At 40.3% G+C, this 25,660-nt stretch overlaps 1 protein-coding gene across 1 annotated transcript in view; it reads right to left on the bottom strand.

Annotated features, from left to right (window-relative positions):
• Positions 1–6,538: 6,538 nt before the first annotated feature.
• The window catches only part of HEPH (hephaestin), a 119,883-nt gene continuing 100,761 nt past the window's right edge, over positions 6,539–25,660 (bottom strand). Inside the window, exons 16-21 of the mRNA XM_057719108.1 lie at positions 19,367–19,473; positions 18,051–18,276; positions 15,058–15,197; positions 14,031–14,193; positions 9,085–9,129; positions 6,539–6,771 (exon numbers count right to left, since the gene is read on the bottom strand). Coding sequence (XP_057575091.1) covers positions 6,539–6,771; positions 9,085–9,129; positions 14,031–14,193; positions 15,058–15,197; positions 18,051–18,276; positions 19,367–19,473 — 914 coding nt within the window. The remainder of the gene's footprint in view (positions 6,772–9,084; positions 9,130–14,030; positions 14,194–15,057; positions 15,198–18,050; positions 18,277–19,366; positions 19,474–25,660) is intronic.

The following is a 25,660-nucleotide window of genomic DNA, read 5'->3' on the forward strand; positions in this document are numbered from 1 at the left end:
TAAACATGGGTTGCTGATTTATACTACCTCTTTGTAGATGGGTGGAGTGGATGCTCAGCTAATCCTTTAGCCCTGTTGACACCTTTTTGCTGAAAGTGGGGCACTGATTCACAGTTTCTCATTGTTTCCATGTGGGGGTGTAAGATCAGCTGGAAGGGGGAAGCTGAGGACTGATTCAACTGCTTTGTTGCTACAGGACAAAGGTGGAAACTCAGCTCCTCACTGGACTCTGATGATAGAAGACTAAGCAACAGTACCTCACTTTGCACCTCCAGGTTGTTTTATTGCTTCCAGTTGGGCATGGAGGCTCAGCTCCCCACTGTGCCCCACTGACATGGGGAGGGGCATAGAAAATCTAGTGGTAATTAGCTTTGTCTCATACTACCTCATTAATTCACATTACTGCTGGGTGGGGATGGAGACCCAGCTTTCTGCTGAATCCAACTGACACTACCTTGGCAGGGGAAACAGAACATCACCTGGTTTTCCTGGGTGAAGGTAGAAGATCACTCTCCACTCAGCTTCATGACACTGCCCTGGTTCAAGAATTGGAGCACTGTCTACTTCTGGTGGGCAGGAGATAGAAAATCATTTGGGTTTGAGTAACAGGAAGCTACTTCAGCTATGCCAAGATCTGGAATAGTGTGTTTCAGGCTCAGCAAATAGCACCTACAAAAACCTTGAGAAGACAATAAGCTTAGCAAGTGTGAAGAATAGAATTGTCAGTGGGATTGTAGGATTATGGGGAAATAAGTCAATGAGATAGGCAGGAGCCAGTTGATATAGTGTCTTATAGGGCAGTGTAAGAAGTTTCAATTTTATTATAACTATGATGAGGAGTTTTAAGAATGGGAGTGATATTTTCCAATGTATATTTTTAAAAGTTCTCACAGTTTGCTGTGGAAAGGATAGATAGTGGGAAGGCAAAGGTAAAAGTATGAACAGGGAAGAGGCTATTGTATTTGTTAAGCTGGAAGATGATAGTGACCTGGACTTGGGTGGGGTTATAAAGATTTTTTAAGCAGTTTGATTTTGGATATATTTTGAATATACTACTGGTAGAAATTATGGTTATATTGGAAATGAAGGGTGAGGGAAAAGGAGGGCTGAAGGATGACTCAAGATTCCAACTTGAATAGCTTCACCGATGATGACATTTGCTGAAATGGGATAGAATGGAGGAGGAGCACATTTAGTGGGAAAAAACAATATTTCTCCATTAGACATGTTAAAATTTGAATTTCCTTTTCTACATCCTAAAGATACAATACATTCTCAAGCCCCCCTGCTGTCATATATGCTGTTAGCCTGGCATAGAATGCTTTTTCACCTATCTACCAAGTTTCTCCTATCCTTCAAGATTCAGGTGAAGTATATTCTCTTTGAAATTCCTTCTGACCTCTCCCAGTTATCTGGGTCATCCATCTTCTTTCAGAGCACTTTACTTATAACTGTCTTCTGTACTGGAAAATGAGCTTGAATAATTTATCCCTGTATCCTTAGTGTCTAACACAGTGTCTGAATTTTTTAAAAAATAATTGTAGCAAAAGACTGGGTGGAGGTATGGCAAAGATGGCTAGCTAGGAAGACCCTGAGTCCACCTCCTCCCATGGGCATAATGAAATTGCAAGTATTCACAGAGCAACTATCCATGACAGCAACATGAGGACTAGCAGAAAAGATCTGCTACATCTAAAGATATAAATAAGGAATCACAGCAAAATGAGTAGGAGACACAGAGCTTTTGTATAGTTGAGACCCATATTCCTTGGTATATGGGTGGATACAAAAGGTGGATACTCACAATTGCAGTGGTTCTTCCCGAGGACCAAGAGGTATGAGCCCCACATTGGGCTGTCCAGCCAAGTGGTCTTGCACCAGTAAGATGAGCCCCCAGAATATTTGACTTTGAAGGCCAGTTGAGCTTACTTTTGGAAGAGACTGAGGACTGTGGGAAACAGAAACTCCACCCTTAAAGGGTACACACAAAATTTCACATGCTCTGAGACCCAGAGCAGAATCAGTAATTTAAAAAGAGCCTGGGTCAGATCCACTTACTGATTGTGGAGAGCCTCCTAGTGAGGCAGGAGGTAATTGAAACTCACCCTGGGTACACAAACTCTGGTAGCAGCCATTTGTGGGAATTCATCCCACCAAGAGGACATTGTTTGTTAAGCAACATTTTGGAATCCTCCTTGTTGCTTATTAATGCTGGAACCTGGCCCTGCCCACCAGCCATTTGGCACCAGTTCTGAGATGCTCCAGGTCAGGCAGATAGCTAAGCAGGGACACAGCCCTACTCACCAACAGGCCAGCTTCTCTAGGATCCATTCCCCCAACCAGCCCCAAGCCTTCCCGGGATTGGACCCACCCACCAGAGGGATCTTCTGGGCCTTGTCTCCACCCACCCTTATACTAACAACAGCTCTGGGACCACCAGGATACTGCAGCCAGAGATGCCGGGACCCAGTTCCAACTACCAGTGGACTGTCACTAGCCCCAGGACCCTCTGGATCATGGCACCACCCACCAGTAGGACAACTTCAGCCCCAGAAACTCTGGGTCTCATAGCCAGAGACCCTAGGAACTGGCTTTGCCAGCCAGTGGACTGACATTAGCCATGGCACCAGGCCTCACACAGTAGCAGGCAGACACCAGCTCCAGGATCACCGAGGCCCTGAAAGCAGCTGTTTCAAGATACGGTGTAATTGCCAGCAGCCTGACATAAGCCCCAGGATTCCCTGGTCCCTTGCCCTGTTCACCTATCCATACCAACTTCAGGACACCCAGGCCCTGCAGAGAGTGACCTCAATCCCTGAGTCCACCCACCAGTGTGTTGGCATTAACCCTAGGTCATCCTGGACCCTGGAACTGGACACCAGTGGCCCAACACCAGCTCTGGGAACCCCTGCCACACAACCAAGGACCCCAGGACCTGGCTCTGCAAATCAATTGACCAGTGCTAGACCCAGGATCCAGCTTCACCCACTTATGTGTGAGCACCAGCCCTGGGACCACTGCAGCCTTGCATCCAGCTGTATCAAGATCCAGCTCACCCTCTAGCAGGCCAACACCACCCCAGGATGCTCTGGGTTTGGCTCCACCCAACAGCAGGTCAACACTTGCTCTGGGGGTCACTAGCACCCCAGCCACCCTGGGACCTGGCTATACCCACTTGTGGGCCAGTACTAGCCCTGAGATCATCCTGTGGCTCAGTAGCCAGTCACCCTATGACATGGCCACACCCATCTGTGGCTCGGCACCAGGATCTGGACTCTCCTGACTGTGAAAGTAGCCATACCAGGACATGACCCTGCCCATCAGTGGCTCACAGCCTCTGCACAAGGCAGTGCCTAGCAACCAACTGGACAGAGGTACAGTCCCACCTACCAGTGCCCTCACAGCAATCAGCCCACCACAACAGAAGGACCCACACAGCCCACATAGAGGACACCTAGAAAGTATATTGTATTTTCTCATTCAAGTTGTGATTTTCCTGGTTCTTTATATGATGGAACTCTGAATCATACTAAAACAATCTATTTTAGGAGACAGTAACCCTGTTTATGCTTGGCACAAGTCCTGGCATAATTTTGTGTTCCAATGGCAAGGTAACTTTCAGAGACTTTGCTGTGCTCTTCAGTTTTGCTTAGTTTCTCTGGTGTCACTGAGGTTCCTATTGATCTCTGCCAGAGCTACTTATTGTCTCTGGGTAGGAAAGGGGATTCTCCAGCTTGCAGGCACAAAGAGTGCTTCCTGGACTGCAGCTTGCTATGTTGAGATTCTCCTTGCAGTTGCTTCCCGATGTCTAATTGTGGCAATGGTCGGGGGTCTCTGGCCAGCAGAGATGAAGAGCAGCTTCCATGGCTACTTGATTTAAGCAAGGTTCCTCCCCAGTCCCTTGTTCCAGAGTTTCCAAGCCCACCTGGGGTTGTCACTAGGACTCCTTTTTGACTTTGGGCTGCATTCTTCTAGGTTAGGTGTTGGGAAGATGCCCTATTGCTATGTTTCTCTGTTCTTCTCCAGGCTGCCTTACTCTTTTCTGTCTTTTTGAATCCTTCTATTGTTGTCTTCTTTTTTATTATTATTATTTCCAGGGTTTATTTATCTCCAGAGGAAGATGAGTCTATGGCAGCTCATCTAAACTGGAAGTCCAATTTATGTTTTTCAAACATCATTTTTCTGCATGGAGAATAAATTGTAGGGGGCTAGAGTGAATGTAAGGAAATAAGCAGGAGGCTACCACACAAGTCCAGGTAACAGACAGCTGTACTTTAGTCTGGGGTGGTAGCAATGAAGATAGAAACAGATGAATAAATTAAATATATTTTGGAGGAAAAACAAACAAGACTTTGGGGATTTCTGACTTGAGCAACTGAATGGATGGAAGTGCCACTTAATTGTCAAAAACATCTCCTACATCCCCACAGGGAGCAAACCCACCACAAAAATGCATCCCTTTCTGAAATACATGGGCTTGAGTTTACATTCCCCAATCTGGAGAAGCATTACATACTCAGAGAAGAAATATACCCCCATCCCACCTACTTCTCCTTGTCTCAGATTCTTGACTGCAACCAAGTTAACCTTCCAGTTGGATACAAATTACAACTAATAATTGAGTACAGTCTGCAGAATGCACTGGGTTTTCAATAACCTTCGCATTAACAATACATCAGCAGAGTTCTGCTGTTAAGTGCATTGATTATGCAATGGTTTAAATACACCCATTTGATTTTATCATTAACAATCCAAATCTTCTCCCTACCCCTGATATGTTTCTGAGACTTCCAGTAAAGTTGTCCACAAAGCCATTGACCACAGTAAACCAAGATGAATGATAGGCTCTAGTCTGTGTTTTACCCTCCAACTTTCAACATTATTTAACAACTGAACACAAACTCTGTGGGTTCTGCACTTGGACCTGCAAAGGGTTGCTAACTAGGCAGAAAGGTTTGCTGGAAAGACAGGAATAGGAAAGTTGGGTTCAATATGGGTTACAAATGATGGAGACTAGTGGAATATCCATGATACAGAAGGATGAAGCAGGTATTTGGAGTTGAATAGATGAAGGCTTCAGTTCCCACTCAATTTTTAGCTGAATGGCCTGGGGTAAAATCACTTACTATATATGATCATTTATTTACTAAAAAGTAAAACAAAGTATCACCCTGCTAGAACTAAGGAAAGTCAAATGCAATCAGGTATTAGATGCTTTATGAAGTGTAAAGCACTATGCATTTCAGTTATTATTTTCATTGTCCCTGATGCATCTTCCATTCTCCACTTGCTATGTAAAATGGCATTATGGATACTAAAGTAAGAATCGACCATCTTATCCCATCCCTACTCTATCTCTTGCCTGTGCTCTCTGACCAAGGTTTTAGAGAGGCTTGAACTTGGAAGTAACAAAGGAATATGCTTTAAGTTGCCAGAGGAAGGACTCTATCCTATAATGAGGCCCCCCGAATTGCAAGTAGACCTCTTATACCCCCAACTACCAAAGGAGCATACTAGATCTGTGCCCACCTCTCCTTGCCCAGTGTAAAGTTCTGAGGCTAGTTTTAGCCCTCTATTTCCCTCTGGCAATGTTTCTTAGCATTCAGAATACCTTTGGCTCTTATGGGCCAAAAGATGGTAATCACCACTCTGATTTTGAGGCTTCCTCTGGGACAGCTTCTTCACTTCCAAAACACAAGCCTGTAGGGTCCACAAACGATAGGTAGACCCATTCTATGCCCAACCCTAGCCACCCCCACCAGTCTCGCTGAGTGCTCTCTCTTTCAATCACTGTCATAACCTCCCAGAGGCCACAGAGAGAATTGAAATCACCAAGTTCACTCTTACAGTGTTCTAACGAGCACTTTAATGTGTAGGATTTTCAGACTAAAACATGGAGAGGACACTCAACATTCCCTTCAATGCAACTCTGCCTAGAACTTGGAGTACCGGTTTCCTGAGGAGGAAGCCTCCAGAGGTTGTAGTTGTTCATGGCAACAATATTCCATCTACCCACTTAACCAAAATAGTCCACTGCCAAGAAGAATGAAAATACAATTTGGATCTTCAAATCCCACCCCACTCATTCCCCACCATGCCTATATTCTTAGTCCTTAGTTTAGATGTGGATTATCATCAGAGCTCAGCCTCAGTTCAGAATGAACTTACCTAGGTCCTGGAAAGCAGTAGAAACCTAACCAATGAACCTTACTCTTGGTATCTACTTTGTGAGAAGAATCGGTTTTTAGAAATTTTCAGACCTTCCAAGTGTCAGTGGGTGATATAATATAGCTGTTGAAATTTGTGATATAAGATATTAGGGGACACACTTAGCCCCAGGTGCCCAAGTGGAGCAAAGAAACTAAAGAAAAAGAAAGCATATCATTTCCATGTAAATAAATAAGTGAAGAAATACTCAGATGAGTTTGATTTCCTGCTCTGCCTCTCTGCAACCCATGCCCCTTTGACAGTGAAGTCAGCTGCTAGTCCATGGCCTGCTGGGAGTGTGCTCCAGATGTGCTGTTCCAGGATCCTGCTGTTACTGCTTGAGAGACAAAAGCTTGAAGCTGTCATCCAGGATGGACCTTCTGTTGCGCCGTAGCTTTCTCTGCCGATGCTGGTACCAAACCACACCACCAAGAGCCAGAGCAATGAGCAGGAGAATGACACCCATGGCAATCAAGACAGAAGTCAGCATCTCAATATTCTTTACAGGGATCTGCATGCCCAGCATCCTCACATTGCCTTCTCCAATGACTCTGGGGATTGCTACTGAAATGGAAGAAGAGGAAAATGGGAACTCTGGGCTGGAATATACTCTAAAATATCATCTTTTATAATAAATTCTGGGAGAGGAGAAATAAGCTCATCCAAATAGGACAGAGGAACTGTCCTTATCCCTCAAAAGATCAGCCAATAATGACAGATTTGGAGGTTACAGAGAATCAGCGTAACAAAATGTCATAGCTGAGAAAATCCTTAGGAAGCATTGAGGCTCCAGTCCCCTCATGGAAAGAGCTAATACTCAGAGTGAGAAGGGTCTTGACATATTTCTTAAAATATTTGTTTAAAGTCCTGTGATGTAGGAAAAAAAAAAAGAATTGGATTTGGTTTGCATGGTTCTGGAGGCTAGAACTGGGAACGGTAAGTACAAACTCCTGAGAAGCAGTTTGACTCAATTATCTAGCTTATCAATACTCACTTTGATCATTGGACTATGACAAGAGCCTGCCACTGTGTTGTCTTGTCTCTCACACCTTCAGGTCATAATAACACCAATATCACATGGATATTTCTAGGTGAAATATCTAATTTTCTTAATTCCTGATATATAAATTTTTGATGATCTCCAATTAACCTATGGAATAAAGCTCAGACTCAAGTCAGACTTTTCAGCTCTTACAATCAGGTTCTAATCTCCCTACTCTTATTTACTACTTGTCAGGCATAGAAACTCATTCCTTGTTCTGCATAATGGGTGAGCCTCTTTCTGGCTTCCAAGGCTTTCTCATGCTGCTCTCTTTGCCTGAACACCCTTTCTTCTTCCTCACCATTCTATCCCCAGCTTAAACATCATAGGTCTCAGCAACGCTTTCTTCAATTCAACTGGACAATTAACAATGGTCTTTTCTTCTGTGTGCCCAAAGTACTTATACTGTTTGTACTCCCCTAATTTACTTACTTGGGCCAAGTGACTTAATCCACCCTCACTTCTGGATTTTGGTCTCCTCTTTTATAAAATGAGGATAATAACCATACTTAATTCAGAGATTTATTGTGACATTTAAGTGAGTTAATATTTATAAAATATTTAACATAGCTCCTGGAAGATAGCAAATGTACGATAATTGATCAGTTGTTATTATTGTTTCCCCCCATTTAAAAAAATAACATACAGCATCCAGCACTGCAGTTATTGTTTCTGTGTCTAATTCCAGTTTTAGACATGAATCTCCTGGAAAACAGTGACTATGTCTTACTTTTTTGGTGTCTCTGGCAGTAAGCATGTGTTTGATGAATGTACAACTGGATGAATCAATACTCTTAGAGAACTGAGAGAAGCTGAAAGATAGTGAGTTCAAACAAAAGCTGGGAAATATCCTGGTTTTGAGTTTACATTCTACCACTTACTCTGCTTGTGACCTTGGAAAAATCACTTTCCATCTCTCAGTTTCTAACACAGAAAATATTGGGCTTTAGTAGACCACCAGTTTTGAGGGTTTTTCCCCACTGTTGAACTTTTTTTAACAAACAAGAGCTTATAAAGATGTATGTATGTATGGACACACTTATATGTACAAGTGCATATACAAATGTATGCACAAAACATGTATATACACACAAATATATGTTTGTGTATATAAAAATCCATACACATATATGTATGGCACTCCATTCTCTCTGTTTCAGCTTACCTCTCCTCAACCCCTCCAGGATATACATTAGTTCCCTGGTTGATTGTTTATAAGATAATTAGGCAGTTCATCAGGACCCTTCCAAACAGAGCTAAAAAACCTCCAGACTAAACTGAAGATATCTAGCATCCATTCTAGCCTCTCACAGATTTCTGAGGTAAAGATTCACTCTACCTCATTTCAACCTAGCCTGGATAGGACAAGAATCCAAAGAGTTGATTCCAAAGAGTCAACTATTTAGTTTTCCACAGATGAAAGTAATTAGTACAGACTGAATGGCATTTGTCCTAGTTTCACACTGTCCTTGTGGGGGAATTCATGTCTGTGCTATAGCTCCTTCATGCACAGCTCAGCAAGACCTTGAATTTTCTTCCCCTTCACAAATTAGGTGAGAGCATAAGATAACAGCCTTTAACTGGAGGTGAGGCTATTTTTCTCAACTCAGGAGGTTGGGCAAGGAGTCAGAGAGAATAAACTTTCTGGGGGAAGCCTAAATCGGAGCTTAACTTTAGATTCCTTGCTTCTGAAGTCTTAAATAAATCTCAGGATGCTTGCTGATAGTATTGTTGTCCACCTTTCAGTCATGTAAAACATATCTTCTAGAGGCACTTCACTGTTCCCCAAATGCACAACATATATAACTGCCCAAACTGTGTATCATTCTCCTTACCTTTTCCAATCTCTTCAGAGATGGTGGTGATAGTGATTAAGTGTTCTAGAGGGAAAAAAAAAAGGAGGTTAGTCCTATAATTTTTTCTACCTATCCAAAGGCTTGTTACAGGAGGTTAGCATTGGTCGGAGGAAACTCTCTGTGATATAGCAAAATGGAGGTGATTGGAATTAACGATCTTGTGATGAAAGTCAGTATTGGTATATGGATTTGATTTTAAGTAGTAACACAAAATATGAGCTTAGATTTTGAGAAAGAAAAATGGAGCTGGAGGAATCAGGCTCCCTGACTGTAGAGTATACTACAAAGCTACAGTAATCAAGACAGCATGGTACTGGCACAAAAACAGAAATATAGATCAGTGGAACAGGATAGAAAGCCCAGAGATAAACCCAGTTAAATATGGTCACCTTATCTTTGACAAAGGAGGCAAGAATATACAATGGAGAAAAGACAGACTCTTCAATAAGTGGTGCTGGGAAAACTGGACAGCTACATGTAAAAGAATGAAATTAGAACACTTCCTAACACCATACACAAAAATAAACTCAAAATGTAAGGCCAGACACTATAAAACTCTTAGAGGAAAACATAGGCAGAACACTCTAAGACATAAATCACAGCAAGATCCTTTTTGACCCACCTCCTAAAGTAATGGAAATAAAAACAAAAATAAACAAATGGGACCTAATGAAACTTAAAAAGCTTTTGCACAGAAAAAGAAACCATAAGCAAGACAAAAAGACAACCCTCAGAATGAGAGAAAATATTTGCTAACAAAGCAACTGACAAAGGATTAACCTCCATAATTTACGAGCAGTTCATGCAGCTCAATAAGTGGTTGGAATACCCAAAAATGGGTGGAATACCTAAATAGACATTTCTCCAAAGGAGACATATAGGTGGTCAACAAACATGTGAAAAGATGCTCATTATCACTAATCATTAGAGAAATGCAAATCAAAACCACAATGAGGTATCAACTCACACCAGTCAGAATGCCATCATCAAAAAATCTAGAAACAATAAATACTGGAGAAGGTGTGGAGAAAAGGGAACCCTCCTGCACCGCTGGTGGGAATGTAAATTGATATAGCCCCTATGGAGAACAGTATGGAGGTTCCTTAGAAAATTAAAAATAGAACTACCATATGACCCAGCAATCCCACTCCTGGGCATATACCCAGAGAAAACCATAATCCAAAAAGATACATGTACCACAATGTTCATTGCAGGATTATTTACAATAGCTAGGACATGAAAGCAAACTAAATGTCCATCAACAGATGAATGGATAAAGAAAATGTGATACATATATACAATGGAATGTTACTCAGCCAAAAAAGGAATGAAAATGTGTTATTAGTAGTCAGGTGGATGGACCTAGAATCTGTCACACAGAGTGAAGTAAGTCAGAAAGAGAAAAACAAATACCATATGCTAACATATAGATATGGAATCTGAAAATATGGTACTGATGAACTCAGTGGCAGAGGAAGAATAAAGATACAGATGTAAACAAACAGATTTGAGGACACAGGGAGGGGGGATGGAGAATCTGGGACAAAGTGAAAGAGTAGTATTGACATTTATACACTACCAATTCTAAAACTGATGGCTAGTGGGAAGCAACTGCATAACACAGGGAGACCAACTCAATTACTGCTGATGACATAGACGTGTGGGATAGAAAGGGTGGGAGGGAAGCTCAAGAGGGAGGGGATATGGGGATATATGTACAAATACAGCTGATTCACTTTGTTGTACAGCAGAAACTATCACAACAGTGTAAAGCAGTTATACTGGAATAAAGAACTGGAAAAAAATAGAATAAGAAATTAAAGAACTATATACCAAAAAAATGAAATTCAGAAAGCAAACTAAAATAAAGGCAAAGAAACCATAAAACAAACATACAAAAAATGCAGACATAGAGAATGGACTTGAGGACACGGGGGTAAGGGGAAGGAGAAGCTGGGACAAAGTAAGAGAGTAGCATTGACATATATACACTACCAAATGTAAAATGGTTGGCTAGTGAGAAGCTGCTCCATAGCACAGAGAGACCAACTCGATGCTTTGTGACCACCTAGAGAGGTAGGATAGGGAGGGTGGGAGGGAGACTCAAGAGGGAGGGGATATGGGGGTATATGCATAAATATAAATGATTCACTTTATTGTACAGCAGAAACTAACACAATATTGTAAAGCAATTATACTCCAACAAAGATCTGAACAAATTAAAATAAAACATAGTACCTAAAAAAACAAAAAAATATCATAGACTTAGGAGTCCAAAAGGTAAGTCACCACTATGCCAATATTTACATATTTATTGGCACTTTATCCTCATTATTGCTCTTTTTGCCACCCTTTTCCAGCCTTCCTTCAGGAAGCCTCTGATGTTTGTCAAATCTACATCCTTACATATTCAACCTTCTTAGAATACTTCCTCTTCATGCTTTAATGAGGCTGAGCTCTTTTCTGAGAACTATACTTTGTTTTCATCCTCTCAATACTGCTTTGAGATTATTTATTATTCCTCCTCTTTTTGCAAAGATACATATCTTTTGAGGCTCATATTATTTGGCCAAAAAAAACCCCACAATCACTTCTTATCCCTGTTACATAGCAGTTCTCTTCATTCATGGAAGTCTTTGTTACATGGCTCAGTCTTTCTTGTCCTCAATTCCCATCATGGGTATTGGCTTATCCAACACTCAAGCCTCACAGTTTTTAGGCTTCTTAACTCCAACAAAATTCAAATATACTCCAACTCTGCCAATCACTCCTATGGTTACATTGGACTAATTATGCAGAATTACTCCTTCTCAAGAATCTAAAATGTAACAACAGCCTCCTATTCTTTCCATGTTCTAGTGCTGTGTATTCCATTTCACCTGCTATTTTCTCCTTTCATGAAGAGCTTTAGCTCCTGGACACTTCCATTTTTTTCTCAACTCACAGCTTAATCTTGCTTTTTCCTTCCATTCCTGGTCAGGATAGACTCCTTTGTCTATTACTTCAACTAATAACTTACCAGGAATGTTATAATCATTTGCTGAAACCCCAGTAACTATACGTTACTTGTGTTTTTTTCTGGTATGCTGAATGCTGGTGGAGAATCATCACACAATTGTAAAGATCAGTATTCTTTGGGTCCAAATTTAAGTCCTCAGTGCTGCTTGGCAATAATTAATTTATTTTCCATTACTCAAAGTAACTTTTTTCCCCATCTCCCAGTGTGGTTATTTCAAACCTCTTCCTACTCTTCTCAAGCCCCTTACACCACATCTAATATTTCATTCTCAGTAGATGATGCTGTCTCCTCACTGCAGATGAAACACAGAAACATTCTACCCTTTTGTCAAGCCTCTCACCTAAACCTACACATTGGTCCTCTTCTGTTTTCTCACTTCTTTTAGTAGGAAAAAAAATAACCTTATTCCACTCTAATATTTTATTGTATCTCTGGCTTTCATCACCTGATTCTTCACCAGGAAGCTCTTTCCAACAATTAGTCTTTTATTCCCTATCTGTCTTCAACTCATCCCTCTGGTTGGCCTGTTAGCTCATATGTGATTGGAACAATATCAAAGTAGACCATAGTCTGTCAAATAAACAAAAGGCAAATAGGTAGAATTTGTAGCCTGGCTCATTATTATAGAGAGATATAAGCTATTCTTATTCATGGAAGTTCCTTGATATGTATTGATGCAGTCTCTTATCTATTAGATGGTCCATATTTGAGATGACCTGTTATTTCACGTGGAGACAATCTGTTGCTTTGGATCTATAGCATCTTGATTACACATCAATTCGCCACTTGACTTTGGTTCTAAGGACTGACAGAACACAACAAAGAATTATGTGTGTCTATCTGAGTGATAGGGAATTGTACTAGAGTAGTAACTGGAAGACACATTCTAGCAATATGTGTTACTAGAGAAAAAAGTTTTCCAAAGATAGAGGAAATCATAATATACAATCATTTGTCTCCCTCCCTGGGGGTAAATAGCAGACTTGTATTTTCTACCCTGATTTGCTAGTCCTGTTTGAATGCCTAAAGATATTTTTCCACTTTCTATTCCTGCTGATAGAATGCCAATGGCTGAGAATCCCAGAACACCTACCTCAATATAACAAGTTTCTCAAAACAGCATGACTTTTAAAAAAGCACAGGAGAAAAAAATAACTCCATGGATTCCTGTAGGCCCCAAGAGTTTCTATTGGACCACTTGGAAGGGGGATAATGATGAGTACTGGATTCAGGTTAAGAGGCTTAAGAAGTGAGATTCAACCCTTTAATGGCCCAAAGACACAAAATCCAACACAGCCTACTCTTCTATGTTCTTGGTGATGAACAAAGATTGATTGATAAAGAAACTACTCTGGCTATTACTTCTCCATATAATAAATACAAGGAAAAAGTTTTTTCCACCCTTGGTAGCATCTGTCTGGGATTAGCTGTAATTGAAGGTTAATATCTCCTTCCAGCCTTAGACAATCCCCACAAAACAAACCAATTAAGGGGTGACTGTTAGAATTATATTTCTTCCTTTTATAAAAAAAAAAAGAGCTCATTAATAAGATTCCTTTGAAATAGTGCCTCTAATAAACTCTAAAATAATAAATTTATATATAAGTTAAATGTATTCAAAGGAAGAAAATCTACACTAAGCATCAATGCATACAGCCCAGCCAGTTTCAGGCTGAGCCAATTCATGTGAGCTCAACAGGTATCAAAGAAATTAAGAGGGGGTGTGAACAGGGGAGCAACAGGGAATGAGAAATATTGGTTGGAAGAACACCTGGGTGAGGGGGTCTGTTCTGTCTTAATCCCTGGTTCTTCTTGGGATCAGAAGACAGATGAAAGACATTTCTTGGGATTATCTGGTTCTTATAAGCTAGATGCAGTGATAGAAGATGGCCTAGTTAGACTTTACCTCTTTGGGACAAGACCATAAAGACTGTCTCCATGCCAGCATGAACATGGTCAGTAACATGGCAGTGAAGCAGCCATGTCCCAGGATTGCTGGCCACCATCTCCACAACTTCAAAGGTCCCTGGGAACAGATCCACCACGTCTGCCCGGTAGCTCTCTCCACTCTGCAAGAGAGATTGGGGGTTGGAGAGAGAAATTTTAAGGGTATAGAGATCATCTCAGACCTTATAGGAATTAAAGGGATTGGGTAACCACATCAGGGACATGGGACTCTAAGATTCACAGACCAGAGAGCAGCTTAAAGATTCCACCTTACCCGTCTCCTCTATGAACCTACCCATATGACTCAACAGAGTAGACTGTCTCCTCCTAGTTTTTCTTAGAGTGTCCCAAAGTAAAATCCATTGCAGCTTTCTTTAGGGGGATAAAAAACTAGTATAGCCATAATTTTTAGCAGGCTTAAGCCTTGACCCCTAAGAAGGATCCACATATTTCCTTTAGAAATGAAACTCAACTTAGTTTCTCCTCCATGCCACCACCTTCATCAGCACTTCTAAGTCTTTAAGTCTACATTAATGCCTACAACTCTGACCCCTTTTCCTGAGACAAAATCTTCTTCAAAACCCGCATTTTGTCCCATGTGGCTCCTGAACTGAAGTTTAGGAATGGATTAAGGACTTTCAGAGATTGTGAGGCATTACTCTGAAATTTCTTGCTCTTAGGATGACTGCTCACTGGGCCTCAAGTCCCTGACTGAGACCCAATTACATTTATTCCTTCAACCTCCTTATCCCATAAATGAGCCACTCATTTCTTCTATATAAAAGAGGAAAGCTAAGGTCTGGAGGGCAATGACTGACCTTAGGATACAAAACCAAATTAGAATGCCTTGCTAAATACTCCATATACAAGACCTTTCCTCTTTTAACTGATTATTGTCTTGTTCCTTTTTATTCTCTTCTTTCTTAATGAATATCAAAGCATTCCTATAATCACCCCTGAGGGATGCAGCCCTCCTTCCAGCTCACCCGATAGAGAAAGCTTTCTGCATGGAAATGGACAGTGTGTAGGTCAATATCTTGTCCCATGGCCAGCATGTACCAGGCCACTCGTTCTCCTTGGTACATGGTAAGGCCCCTGAGGTTGGCATAGAGCTTTCCATTAATGGCTGTAAGAGAAGAAAAAGTATTTTATATCTCTCACTTTGACTTTCCACTGCCACTACCCTAGAGCTAATCCCTATCATCTCTGATGATAGCAATAACTTCCTAACTTCTCTCTGTTCCATTTGTCCCTCTCCAGTCTATCTTCCACATTGGTGTTATAAGAGTGGTATTCCTAAGTAACTAATATGATCATGTCATTCTGCTGCTTAAAATACTTAAAAAATACTTTAATAGCTCCCTTCTGCCCAAAAGATCAAGTCCATGACTCCTTAGCTCAGCCAACAAGGTCCTTCAAAATATAGCCCCAAACTACCTTCCCAAACTCATCTACCACCATCCAACATATTTATTTCAATTTAGGGTGATTTTTTCACCATCCCCCCATATGGCCCCATGTTCATGTTATTTGTGTTCTTGCTCATATTTCTAATCTTCCCACCCATCTTTTTAAAGCCCAGTCATACCTTCACCTCTTCTAACAATACTTCCCTGATCTAGCTTCTCTCAGTACCTCTCATTCCCTGCATCCCCTTCCACATCTGAACTCTTCCAGTACTGTCTGTACTATTCTTCTGAACTCACTAGAAACTGCCTTCTACATTTACCTATATTTTAATTTGTGGAATTTCATATCCCCAACTAGGTTGTAGGTTTCTAGTCAGCAGTAATTAAATGCATATACTATAGTACTGTACTTTCCTTGCATTCTTCAGAACACCCAGCAGACACCTGAGCTTACAAATAATGTTAAAAAAATACTTGTCATGTTCTTGGAATTTATAATGACATTAATGCATGGGACTCATCATCTGCCTCTTCCCAGGCCACTTCCTATGTTTTAAAGACAGCAAACCACTCACCAACATGTTAATTCACACTGTCAAGGCTATGCCCAGTATACATTCCCCCACTTTTCATGTTCTCACAGAAGGACGGTAACTTATACTCTACATCCTAAGAGAGGAAATAATGGGAGGAACATTTATAGCCTATCTATTTACACTAGCCAAATTTTGTTTTTGAGAAAAGGAACTAAATATGCTCAACTCAGCCCCTTCAGTATCTTCTCTCTCAGATCATTCTGACCATAGAAAATAGTGAAAATGGATCTGTTAGTCCATCATGGGGAAGGTTTTGTCCCTGTGAAGGAGGATGGATATTGTTGTCCCTCTATGTCAATGACAAGATGGAAAATCTATCCATTGTTGGGGGAATATTCGCAAGCCCATTTTGTTGCAGAACTAAATTCAGTTTGCCAATTAGCTTCCTCAGTAAGTTCACATTTGATCTTAAGCATTTCTGTCTCTTTCTCAATTTGTTCAGGAATCTGGAAGGGAGGGGAAGGGTATTATTTATTTGCCCTCAGATCCCAACATTATTTTTTTTATCCCTTGTGCTGGCACTCAGAGAGTTTTCAACAAATACTTGATAGGTAGGTAGATAGATTGATACCTGAAGAATTTGGATGAATAAACACATAAACAAACAGATGGAAATGAGCATTACCTAAACCCCTGCACTAGCAAGATCTGTGTCCTCTTTCCATTTTGGTCATGGGCAATTTATTTCTCTGATTTGAAAGGAGCTAAAAAGTTTACTTTGTAAAGTTTGTGACTCATCGGATATAATGTGAATCACTCATATTTCCATCAAGGGAAAACAGTTAAAATCTGTGTGACAATGAGATACTACTTTTGAGTTCCAGTAGAGTCACTATCAAAGCTGCAACTTAGGGCTTCCTAGGTGGTGCAGTGGTTAAGAATCCACCTGCCAATGCGGGGGACACAGGTTCAACCCCTGATCCAGGAAGATCCCAAATGCTGTGGGGCAACTAAGCCTGAGCGCCACAACTATTGAGCCTGTGCTTTAGAGCCCATGAGCCACAACTATTGAGCCCATGTGCTGCAACTACTGAAGCCTATGCTCCTAGAGCCTGTGCTCCACAACAAGAGAAGCCACAGCAATGAGGAGCCTGCTCACCACAACAAAGAGTAGCCCCCACTTGCCACAACTAGAGAAAGCTTGTGCACAGAAAAAAAAAAAAAAAAGACCCAACACAGACAATAAAATAAATAAATAAATAAGTAAATAAATTTAAGAAAAAGCTGCAACTTATCCTCAAATCAAAGAAAATTGCACTAGAAGAAATAGTGAGAAATCACTTCGTACATTCCCCTGCTCTTAAATTCTCCCTCTTATTTGAGATTTTCCCTATTATTTTTTGAAGATACACAAATCTCTAGGACAAAGAAAGGCTTGGGGGCACAATTTCCCTCCAAAATCCATTTGAACATCAGAAAAGCTCTTATTTGTATGTAATATAACCCAGCATGCTGCTTTCTTAGGCTCTCTCTCCAATCCTTCCATTTGTAAATTGAACCATTGTTTTAAAAATAGATTAAAAGACAAGCTGTCCTTCATTTGTCTATATTAGAATCTACTGAGAAAACAGATCTCAGATCCAGAATGGTAAGGAAATAAGATAATATGGAGAAACTAAACTCAGAATTTTTAAGCAGAAAGGCCCTAATCAGCCAGTGCACCAGGAACATTGAGGGTCATAAATGTCTATCTTGCCTTCTCTAATATGTTAAAATGTGCTAGTGTCACCACGGCAACTTTACAGAAGCAGCTTCCTGCTTTCTGGGTACCTGAGCTAACGTGGACCACATTACCTATTTTATGTATAAAAATATATAATACTGTAGTAGGAGACATTTCTTCTAATTTGTGCCTGTTCTACCTTCCTATCCTTTCAGAAATTATGTTTCTTTAGATTGTGATGGGCCTATCAGATACCCCTATGCAGCCAGTAGGGACTTCTTTGGAAGAGGGGTAGGTTCTTTTCCACAGACCATGCATTTTATTGCTCTCCAAGAAAGTCTCGTCCTGTAGGTTAACACGGCCTGGATCCTGGGGCCCGTAAGTTTCCACATTCTCCTCCAGATACCAAGACTGGTTTTCATCAAAAATCAAGAATAACAAGGCAAATTCTCGGTCCATGTCACGCCGTCCTCCATGAGGCTCTAGGATGCCCTTTTGGCAGATGGCCAAGGGTCCCACCAGGCCACTGTACATGTCCTAAGAATAGGAGGAAGGGGGAAAGAGTGAACGAGATGGAGTTGTTCCTGGGTGGTAGTGCTTTACAGGGAGACAGGCTGACATCCAAGCTCACTGTGCCCTCAACACTTCATCATAATGTCCTGTATTTATAAGCAACTCAACTATATTATCTGAATTCATCCTCACAAGCATCTTGGGACACAGGTAAGATATGCTATCTCACCTATGATTTATCTATGTTGGGCTATTCATTGATCTCCAAACCCACAAAGCACTTTCACAACCCAATGCCTTTTCTCAGGCTATTTCTTCTTCCTGTAAGGCCCACCCCTCTACCATATCCCTTATCTTATGTCATACTGTTATTCAGCTTTCAAGGCTCAAGGTATATCTACCTAACATTATGTTGCCTTCTCCAGTTTCCCTCTCATTCGTCCTCTCCCCCAAGCAGAAGTAATCACTCTTTCATGGACTCCCATAGCACTTTCTATTCAATGGTTTTAAGGAGTTGCTAATACTATGCTATATTTAAATTTTATTTTATATGTACATATATATTTTCTTGTATTTTATATATTTAATTTAGTTTATATTCATCTGTCTCCCACAACTAGATCACACTGTTTGAAGATGGGAACTGTATCTTACATTGTACCACCCAAAGCACTAAATAAAATGTAGTAGGCTCTCAACAAATGATAGCTGACATCTGGCTGTGGATGGGTGGCTACATAGATAAGCTCATTTTCCAGATGAGGAAACAGAGGCAGAATGACTTGCCTAAAGTCACTTCAAAGGCAGAACAAAATTTGGGCTAGAAACCCAATCTCTTGAAAACAAATTCTATGTTTCTTAAATGATAACATACTTCCTTATGTTATCAAAGAAGAAGCAACAAGGAAGAAAATCCTGGGAACAAACATGTGGTGCTACCTATTCCTTTCATATCTCCTCCTATCTATTAAAATAAGCCCAGTATTTGAGTAATTTCCCACAAACCCTGGGCTTCAGTGCTGAACTTCTTACTACATCTGTTTAATAGCTTCTTTTCTTGCTAGGCAGTCTGCCCACTTCTGAGACACCTCTAGGAAGCCAATATTGTCTTTACCTTGATGGGATCCACTGCAGAGTAATAGATCCAGGAAACACAAGCAGAATCATTGGGCCCAGGGCCAGATCTCTCTGGGATGTTCCATTGGTAAGTGAGAACTTCACCTAGAAAAGGTAACAGGAGACTTCAGTTGGACCAGGTCTGAAATTTCTCCCAATTTCCAGGTATCTCTAAGAGGCTATGGCAGGTGAGTCCCAGAACTGTTAAGATATTTCTCCATTATTTCCATACCAGTCTTCATTTTATTTTTGTGACTTTATTCTTCTCCCTCATGGGACATCCTCAGCCACTTTTCTACTGTCCCTATCTTTAAAGATTCAGTAAGATTCTAGTAAGGCAGCTCTGCTACTATTCTCCCTGCTTATCATGTCCTTCCTTCTTTGGCTCTCTTTTGGTCTCCTTTTCCTGCTGCTGCTTCCCAAATGCAATTGTTTTTTCAAGGCTCTGTCTCTAGTCCTCTTTTCCTCTTTTTTCATATTCTCCCCATGGAAGCTTTCAGCCATCCTTCTGATGTCAATTATGATCTGTGTGTACTGATCAAATACTTAGCCAGACCTTCCTTGTCATTAAGCTCCAATCCAAAATTTTCAATTATATACTGGACATCTTTTATTTACGTATTTTTTTGTTTGATGGGATTAACAGAAACAAACTACTATATATAAAACAGATAAGCAATGAAGATATACTGTATATCAAGGGAATTATAGCAATTATAACATCTTGTAATGGAGTATAATCTGCAAAAATATTAAATAACAATGCTGTATATGTAAAGTTAACATAATATTGTAAATCAAAGATACTGAACATTGGGGTTGGAGTCAAGATGGCAGAATAGGAGGATGTGGAGTTCACATCTGCTCACAAGTACATCAAGAACACATTGGAACAATTCTCACAGAGCACCTACTGAACACTAGTGGAGGACCTCAGACACCTAAGGGGACAAAAAAATACCCAAACAACCAGGTAGGTTGAAAAAAAGAAGGAAAGGGGGAAGAAAAGTGGAAACGGGATGGGACCAGTGCCCCTGAGGGGGAGCTAAAGGAGAGCAGAGGTTCCCACATTCAGAAAAGCCCACTCATAGCAAGGGGATCAACAGAGACAGAGAGGGACCTTCAGGGGGCTGGGGGATTGAAGGGGAAGGCAGCAACTGGCCTGTGGAAGGCAGGACAGAGTAAAACCTATGCACATAGTCTGTACCACAGCCATGTGCATCCCAGCCTGAATTGTGTGTTTCCTGCTGTAGAGGAGGCTGGGTGCTGGGGAGTGGGGTTTGGAGAGTGGACCCAGGGAGGGGGTAGCTGTTGGTGGTGAGTAGACAGCCTGAGGCAGCAGGAGAGAAGGGCTCCATAGCTGGGAAGGTTTGCAGAGGAAGCCTGGGCCACCATGGAGAAAAGATGCTGTAAATGAGTGGTACACAAAGGGTGGGGCCACCATTGGAATGCCCTTTCCCACCTGCTGGCCTGGCCTCCTTGGGCAATGGCAGTTGTACATACTTGAGCACGCTCAACCACCCTGAAAGTTTCACCTGCCCAGTCAGGCCTCAGCGAGGCTGCTAGGGTCTTGGGACTGAGCCTCACCACAACCAGAGCCTCCTTCTACCACATGGTTCCTGGTGGACCTGAGAACAACCCTTTAAAAGTCTTGTGCGCCTCCTGGGTCCAGGCAGCCTGCCCACCTCCCCTGACAAAGCCTCATTTGGGAACATGGGTCCCAGCAGGGTGAGTGCTGCTCCCCTTCAAAGTCTCCTCTGGCTGTGCTGGCCCCTGCAGCCATGCCCATGGAAGCCTCTGCCCCAGTGTGTCTGTGCAGGCATATGTGTTCCAGGCCAGCTGCAGGAGCAATGCTGGTGAGAGGAACACACACAGAGGTGCGGCTGACACAGTGGGTTCAGAGACCTACCTAGAGGTCTTAGAGGGCCTCCTGGGGAGGCAGCGGTTGGTTGTAACTCACCGTGGGTACAGGGACACTGATAGCAGAGGCACCAGGGAATTTTTGATTTTTTATTTTTATTTTTTTATCTTTTAATTTTATTTTTTAATTCTTAAAATTATTTTATTTTTTGACATTGCTCTGCTTTGCTTTATTGTTGCTTCATTTTTATTTTTTCTAATATATTTTTTATTTTTGTAATTTTATTTTTTATTCTTTGATATTGTCCTCTTTTTTCTTTTTTGTCTTTTTTTTCTGTTGGTTTGCTTTTTTATGTTTGTTTTGTTTTGCTTAATTTTGTTTTCTTTATTTTGTTTTTTTAATCACCTTTTTATTTTTTTATTTTTTATTTTGTTTTTGTCATTTTTATGTTTGTCTTTTGTTCACTGAGCTTTTCTTTTAATTTGTTTTTTGGGATTTGTTTTGTTTTTGCTTTTCTGTTTAGATTTATTATTATTATTATTATTATTATTATTATTATTATTTGTTTGTGTTTGGGGCCTCCCTTGTTTGTTTGGGTGTCATTGATTTTTGCTTTCCTTTTTTGTTGTTGTTTTTATTTGTTGTTTTGTCTTTGTTTATTTGGATTTGTTTTTGTTCTTTGTCTTGGGTGTTTGTTTTCCTTTTTTGTTTGTGTGTTTTTTTTTTCTTTTTTTGTTTGTGTGCTTGTTTTTACTTTTGCTTTTTCAGTTTTATTTTCATTATTTGCCTTGGGCTTTGTCTGTTTTTTGTTTGTTTGTTTGTTTTGTCACAATGTGTGGCTTGTGGGGTCTTGCTTCCCAGGCCGGGGGTTGGGCCTGAGCCCCTGTGGTAGGAGCACTGAATCCAAACTGCTGGACTACAAGAGAACTACAGGCCCCAGGGAATGTTAGTTGGTATGAGGTTTTCCAGAAGTCCTCATCTCAGCACCAAGACCAGCTCTACCCAAATGCATGCAAGCTCCAGTGCTGGAAAAGTCAGGCCAAACAACCAGTAAGACAGGAAAACAGCCCCACCCATCAACAAAAATGAGATGACAGAGAAATATATTGCAGATGAAGGAGCAAGGTAAAAAACTAAAAGATCAAATAAATGAAGAGCAAATGGGCAATCTACCTGAAAAAGAACTCAGAGTAATGATAGATGATCCAAAATCTCAGAAATAAAAAGGAGGCACAGATTGAGAAAATACAAGAAACGTTTAAAGAATACCTAGAAGAAAGAAAGAACAAACAGTGATGAAGCAACACAATAACTGAAATGAAAAATACACTAGAAGGAATCAATAGCAGAATAACTGATGCAGAAGAATGAATAAGTGAGCTGGAAGATTAAAAAAACTACTGAGGAGCAGAATAAAGAAAAATAATGAAAATAAATGAGGACAGTCAAAGATATCTCTGGGACAACATTAAACACACAAACATTTGAATTATAGGGGATCCCAGAAGAAGAAGAGAAAGAGAAAAGATCAGAGAAAATATTGAAAATATTACAGTTGAAAACTTCCCTAATTTGGGAAAGGAAATAGCCACCCAAGTCCAGGAAGCACAGAGAGTTCCATAAAGGATAAACCCAAGGAGAAACATGCTGAGAAACATTAATCAAACTAACAAAAATTAAATTCAAAGAAAAATTGTTAAAAGCAGCAAAGGAATAGCAACAAATAGCATACAACAAATAACTTGCAGGCCAGAAGGGAGGGGCAGGATACACTTAGAGTGATGAAAGGGAAAGATATAAGCCAAGATTAGTCTAACAAGCAAGGATATCATTTAGATTCCAAAGAGATATCAAAAGCTTTACACATGGGCTTTCCTGGTAGCACAGTGGTTAAGAATCCACCTGTCAATGCAGGGGACACAGGTTCAAGCTCTGGTCCAGGAAGATCCCACATGCCATGGAGCAATTAAGCCCATGTGCCATAATTACTGAGCCTGTGCTCTACAGCCTGCAAGCCACAACTAATGAGTCCATGCTCCACAACTACTGAAGCCCATGTACCTAGAGCCTGTGCTCTGCAACAAGAAAAACCACTGCAATGAGAAGCCTGTGCACCAAAACGAAGAGTAGGCCCTGCTCTCCACAACTACAGAAAGCCCACATGCAGCAATGAAGACCCAACATAGCCAATAAAAAAAAAAGTAAATAAATAAAATTATTTTAAAAGAAGCCTTACAGACAAGCAAAAGGTAAGAGAATTCAGCACCAACAAACAAGCTTTACAGCAAATGCTAAACGAATTTCTCAAGGCAGGAAACATAAGAGAAGAAAAAGATCCACAAAAAAACCCAAAACAATTAAGAAAATGATAATAAGAACATACATATTAATAATAACATTAAATGTAAATAGATTAAATGCCCAAACCAAAAGACACACTGGCTGAATGGATACAAATACAAGATCCATATATATGTTGTCTGCAAGAGACCATTTCAGACCTAGGGACATATAAAGACTGAAAATAAGGGGATGGAAAAAGATAGTTCATGCTAATGGAAATCAAAAGAAAGCTGGAGTAGCAATACTTGTATCAGAAACAATAGACTTTAAAACAAAGACTGTTACAAGAGTTAAGAAAGGACACTACATAATGATCAAGGGATCAATCCCAGAAGAAGATATAAAAATTGTAATTATTTATGCACCCAACATAGGAGCACCACAATACATAAGGCAAATGCTAACAGCCATAAAAGGGGAAATTGACAGATACACACTAATAGTGAGGGACTTTAACATGCCACTTACACCAATGGACAGATCATCCAGAAAGAAAATTAATCAGGAAATACAAGCTTTAAATGACACATTAGATCAGATAGACTTAATTGATTTTATAAGACATTCCATCCAATGCAGCAGAATACACTTTCTTCTCAAGTGGACATGGAACATTCCCCAGGATAGATCAGATCTTGGTTCATAAATCAAGCCTTGGTAAATTTAAGAAAATTAAAATTGTATCAAGCATTTTTTCTGACCACAACACTATGAGATGAGATTAGAAATCAATTACAGGAAAGAAGAAAAAAAGACTTTAAAAAATTCAAGCACATGGAGGCTAAACAACATGCAAAACCAGAAAAATACCAAAACCAGAAAAAAGATATCACACACACACAAAAAAAAAGAAAACTAAAAACAGAACTACCATATGACCCAGTAATCCCACTACTGGGCATATACTCAGAGAAAACCATAATTCAAAAAGAAACATGAACCACAATGTTCATTGCAGCATTATTTACAATAGCCAGGATATGGAAGCAACCTAAATACCCATCAACAGATGAATGGATAAAGAAGATGTGGCACATATATACAATGGAATATTAGTCAGCCATAAAAAGGAATAAAATTGTGTTATTTGTAGTGAGGTGGATGGACCTAGAGCCTGTCATACAGAGTGAAGTAAGTCAGAAAGAGAAGAACAAATACCATATGCTACCACATATATATGGAATTTAAAAAATGGTATTGAAGAACTCAGTGGCAGAGGAAGAATAAAGGCACAGATGTAGAGAACAGACTTAAGGACATGGGGAAGTGGGGAAGGAGAAGCTGGGACAAAGTGAAAGAGTAGTATTGACACTTATATACTACCAAATGTAAAATAGATAGCTAGTGGGAAGCAACTGCCTAACACAGGGATATCAACCCAATGATTGCTGATGACCTAGAGGGGTGGGATAGGGAGGGTGGGAGGGCTGCTCAGGAGGGACGTTCAAGAGGGAGGGGATATGGTGATATGTGTATAAATACAGCTGATTCACTTTGTTGTACATGGGAAACTGGCACAACAGTGTAAAGCTATTATACTCCAATAAAGATCAAATAAATAAATAAATAAAACTACAGACAAATACCACTGATGAACATAGATGCAAAAATCCTCTCCAAAATACTGGCAAACAGAATCCAACACATTAAAAGCATCATACACCATGATCAAGTGGGATTTATTTCAGGGATTCAAAGATTCTTCAATATATGGAAATCAATATATGTGATACACTATATTGACAAATTGAAGAATAAAAACCACATGATCATCTCAATAGATACAGAAAAACTTTTGAGAAAATTCAATACCTGTTTATGATAAAACCTCTCCAGAAAGTGGGCACAGAAGGAAACTACCTCAACATAATAAAGGCCATATATGACAAACCCACAGGAAACATCATTCACAATAGTGAAAAACTGAAATCATTTGTTCTAAGACAAGGCTGTCCACTCTCACCATGATTATTCAACATATACGATGAATATATGTTGGAAGTCCTAGCCACAGCAATCAGAGAAGGAAAAGAAATAAAAGGAATCCAAATTGGAGAAGAAGAAGGAAAACTGTCACTGTTTGCAGAC

Source organism: Hippopotamus amphibius, chromosome X (assembly GCF_030028045.1).
Source record: "Hippopotamus amphibius kiboko isolate mHipAmp2 chromosome X, mHipAmp2.hap2, whole genome shotgun sequence".
NCBI lineage: Eukaryota > Metazoa > Chordata > Mammalia > Artiodactyla > Hippopotamidae > Hippopotamus > Hippopotamus amphibius.